Below are 4,520 nucleotides of genomic sequence, written 5' to 3'. Positions count from 1 at the left end.
GCTTTCGCGAAGTGAGTACTGAAACAACCATTATTTTTTCTAACGCAAAAACAGGACGATAACCTATTTAATAATGCTCTATTTTTCATACAGCAAATTCGTTTATAATTTTAGATCCGCGAGCAATATAGCCGAAAATTTAAGACGACCGGCACTCGGTACGAAATAACAATCGACGACGAAGAACGAAATGACGCATCCGTCGACGCGTTGCGACTAATACACCGGACATTCGAAAACGTACTCGACGGTATCGGCAATCGACTCGACGTAAACCCTCGTGATTTTATCCGGTTATCGATACATCACCCGTCATTGGCCAACAATATAAATCTATGCTTTATTCCTTACGAGCGATTGACTGTTGATTTTTTACTGGCGGCCATTGAACGGGTGATGCAAAGTCACGAATTCTTACCGTTATCGTCGATGACGATACATTGCGTCGTAATAAGACAAATTCTCGGCGGGGCCTTCAAGAAAAGGTCGACCGCGTTGAAACTCGATGAATTCAAAACGCGTAAGACATCGGTCTTAGAAATCGCTAACGACGATAATTTATGTTTAGCGCGAGCGTTCGTCGTTGCAAAAGCGCTCGCCGATAATGCCCCGGAATACGCGGAAATTCGTAATAAAGAAAGTTATAAGCAACGATTCGAGGCCGAAAATCTGCATAGAACCGTAGATATACCGATGCGAATGTGCGGCATCGAAGATCTTAAGAAGATCGTCGAAAACGTGTTAGACGATCGTTATTTGGTGACTGTTTTTACCGGTGACGATCAACGCCGACATAAACTGTATCAATCTAAAGTCTGCGGTAGAAATGAACGTTATATAAATCTGTTATTTTCGAACGAACATTTCGACGTTATCACGTCGATTACGGGGTTCGTGGCCCGATCCTACTACTGTTACCGGTGCGATAAGGGGTATTCGTCGCGATTAGCGCATCCGTGCGAAGACGTGTGCAAAGTATGTCGACATACACCGAAATGCGAGTTCACCGCGCTGAGTCTCCGTTGCGACCGATGCGGCATATTTTTCTACAACGAAGACTGTTATAACCGACACTCGGTCGTCAGCGCTATCAGCGGCAAGTCGGTGTGCCAGACTCAGATGCGGTGTAACTCGTGTTCCAAGATCGTCGATCGGAAGAAAATAAACGCGCATCACTGCGGCGAACGATACTGTAAACCGTGTAAAGATTATAAACCGATCAACCACGATTGTTATATTAAGACAGGTTCGGTTGATCGCACGGCGACGAATGAAAATGAATCGGCGGGTCTCGCACCCCATTTTAAATCGAAGAAGATCAATTCGACGGTTACCAAGAAAACGATAGTTTTCGATTTTGAGACGGACTTCTCGTCGTCGGTACATACCGTGGCGTACTGCGTGGCGTATCGTTTTTGCTACAAATGCAAACACGATCGTATCACCGAAATTAGCGAGTGCGAAGAATGCGGCGGGCGAAATATGTTCCGATGTAAAACGCTGGACGAGTTTTGCCGATGGGTTTTTACGGAAACTCATCGCGGGGCGACCGTATTCGCCCATAACTTTAAGGCGTTTGACGGTATTTTCGTATTACAATACCTGATCAAGAACGGGATAATCCCGTCGATTATACCGGTCGGCGGTAAGATTCTGTCGATGAGAGTCGAACATCTCGAAATGACATTCGTGGACTCGTTTAGCTTCTTACCGATGAAGTTGGCTAAATTACCGAAGACGCTCGGGTTCAAAGAACTGAAAAAAGGTTACTTCCCTTACGTGTTTTGTAGGCCAGAAAACATGGACTACGACGGACCGTTACCAGACGCGCGGTTCTACAACCCGGACGGTATGGACGTAAAAGAAAGGCAGAACTTTACGACCTGGTATATAGAAAATACGGGGAAACGTTTCCGCATGGCGACGGAACTCGACGAGTACTGTCGATCGGACGTCGATATTTTGCATAGGTCGGTCGTCGAGTTTCAAGAACTGTTTTTTTCGATTACCAACGTCGACCCGTACGAAAACTGCGCGACGATAGCATCCGCGTGCAACGAAGCGTTACGGCGGTCATTCCTGCAACCTAATAAAATAGGTTTGATCCCGATCGGAGGATACCGGCGCGGGGATAAGACGTCGAAGATGGCCGCCCGTTGGTTGAAATTCGTCGCCGAAACGGAGAACGTACGATTAGAACACGCCTTGAACGGCGGCGAAGTACGCATAGGTCCGTACAGATGCGACGGTTTCGACAGATAAACGAACACGGTCTACGAATTTAACGGCTGTTTCTACCATGGTTGCGTTCGTTGTTATAAACGCGAAACCGTCAACCCGGTTTGCGGTCGAACCATGGAAGAACTTTATCAATCGACGAATCAAAAAACGGACTTTCTTCGATCGCGAGGCTACACCGTCGTAACGTTGTGGGAACACGCGTATATCGAAATGTTGGCCAACGACGTCGGGTTTAGGGAGTTTGTCGTCGGTAATACGGACATCGTGGACGGTATCGACCCTCGAGATGCATTTTTCGGGGGTCGTACCAACGCTATCAAGCTTCACCACGTTGTCGAAAACGATGAGCGTATCAAATATATAGACATTTGTTCTCTGTACCCGTTCGTCAATAAACACTGCAGTTATCCGATCGGACATCCTATCATCGTGACGGAGAACTTTAAAGCGATATCCGACTATTACGGTATCGTCAAATGCGTCGTTCTGCCGCCGAGAGAATTGTTTTTGCCGGTGTTGCCGTATCGTTCGCCGGATTCGAAGCTGACGTTTCCGTTGTGTCGAACCTGTTGCGACACGATGCAACAGCACGAACGATGTCGGCACGCGGACGAAGAACGGTGTATCACCGGCACTTGGGTAACCGTCGAGTTGATGGCCGCGATTAGACGGGGCTATCGAATCGTGCGAGTCAACGAAGTGTGGCATTGGGAAGAGAGAGAGACCGGTCTGTTCGCGCAATATATAGACAAGTTTTTAAAAATCAAAGTCGAAGCGAACGGCTGGCCGGAAAACGTTAAAACCGACGCAGATAAGTCCCGCTTCGTAAAAGCGTACAAAGATCGCGAGGGCGTCGAGATCGAATGTGAAAAAGTCTGCTTCAACCCGGGATTGCGTGCCGTCAGTAAGCTATGTTTGAACTCGATGTGGGGTCGTTTGGGTATCAAACCTAATAAGACCCAAACGAAATTCGTATCGGAACCGTTCGAACTCAACGACATGCTTCTGTCGGACGACGTCGAAGTATCGGACGTTATTATCCTCAATGAGGAACTGTTGAAGGTGCAGTTCAAAAACACGCGCGAATTCGTTACCCCGGACTCGAAATCGAACGTAGTGTTGGCCGCGTTCACTACCGCTCACGCTCGGCTGAAGCTGTATTCTTATATCGAACCGTTGGATAGTCGCGTTCTTTACATGGACACAGACTCGGTTATCTATATCGCCAAACCCGGAATGTACGACCCGCCGACCGGGATTTTCCTAGGCGACATGACCGACGAATTAGAGGGTGATTACGGTGTAGGATCTTACATCACGGAATTCGTGTCGGGAGGAGCGAAGAACTACGCGTATAAAGTAAAATCGACCAAATACAACACGGAGAAAACCGTTTGTAAAGTCAAAGGTATATGTTTAAACTTTCGGAATTCGCAATTGATCAATTTCGACTCTATGCGCGACATCGTAGTGTCCGGCAGAAACAACGACGACGATCCTATTACCGTGATCAACCCTTCGGCTATCCAACGCGATACTAAAAACTATATAGTCAGGTCCGCAATAGAAAGGAAACGATATCGTATCGTTTACACGAAAAGAGCGTTTTTGGACAATCATAGAACACTACCGTACGGGTATTAACCGCATAATCCCAATATTACCGTCCGAATAAGAATATCTATATACGCGTTTATATTAATTCCGTCATTTTAACCTTTTTATTTATTTATTTATTTATTTGACGTTTATTTCATTTTTTATACCCGCAAACATTCGTTGAATAACGGAATAATAATAATAATAATGATAATAATTAAAGTTTCTTATATAATTTAGAAATTAAAATAATCGTATGTACATAACGGTATAATGATAATAATCGCATTTTATTATATTATTTAGAAATTGAAATGTTTGTATATACATAAATTAACATTACCATTTTTACACTTTACAGAAAATTGATTTTTTTAAAATTTACACTCGAAATAAATATCTACTATCACTTTTTACTACTTCTATTTACATAAATCGAATCTTCGTTTTGTTTTTTTGTCATCATATTTCCCTACTACCAATAACCAGAGAGGAAGAATAACGTTTTACATAAAATGTTTTTTCTTTATGATTTAGAAATTGAAATATTTGTTTGTACATAAATTAACATTAACTTTTTTTTACATTTTAGAGAAAATCGATTTTTTGAAATTTTACACTCGAAATAAATATCTAATATCAATTTTCTACTATATTAAACTCCGTTATTTCTTCCAATG

General features: G+C 43.6%; 1 protein-coding gene across 1 annotated transcript; it reads left to right on the top strand.

Annotated features, from left to right (window-relative positions):
• Positions 1 to 2,355: 2,355 nt before the first annotated feature.
• LOC141907771 (uncharacterized) lies at positions 2,356 to 3,885 on the top strand. Its single transcript, XM_074797513.1, has one exon. It carries the CDS (start codon positions 2,356 to 2,358, stop codon positions 3,883 to 3,885), a length of 1,530 nt encoding a protein of 509 aa, XP_074653614.1.
• Positions 3,886 to 4,520: the final 635 nt, after the last annotated feature.

The sequence above is a fragment of the Tubulanus polymorphus genome, chromosome 6 (assembly GCF_964204645.1).
Source record: "Tubulanus polymorphus chromosome 6, tnTubPoly1.2, whole genome shotgun sequence".
In the NCBI taxonomy this organism is placed as follows: Eukaryota; Metazoa; Nemertea; class Palaeonemertea; order Tubulaniformes; family Tubulanidae; genus Tubulanus; species Tubulanus polymorphus.
This window is presented reverse-complemented; position numbering and strand designations above follow the sequence as displayed.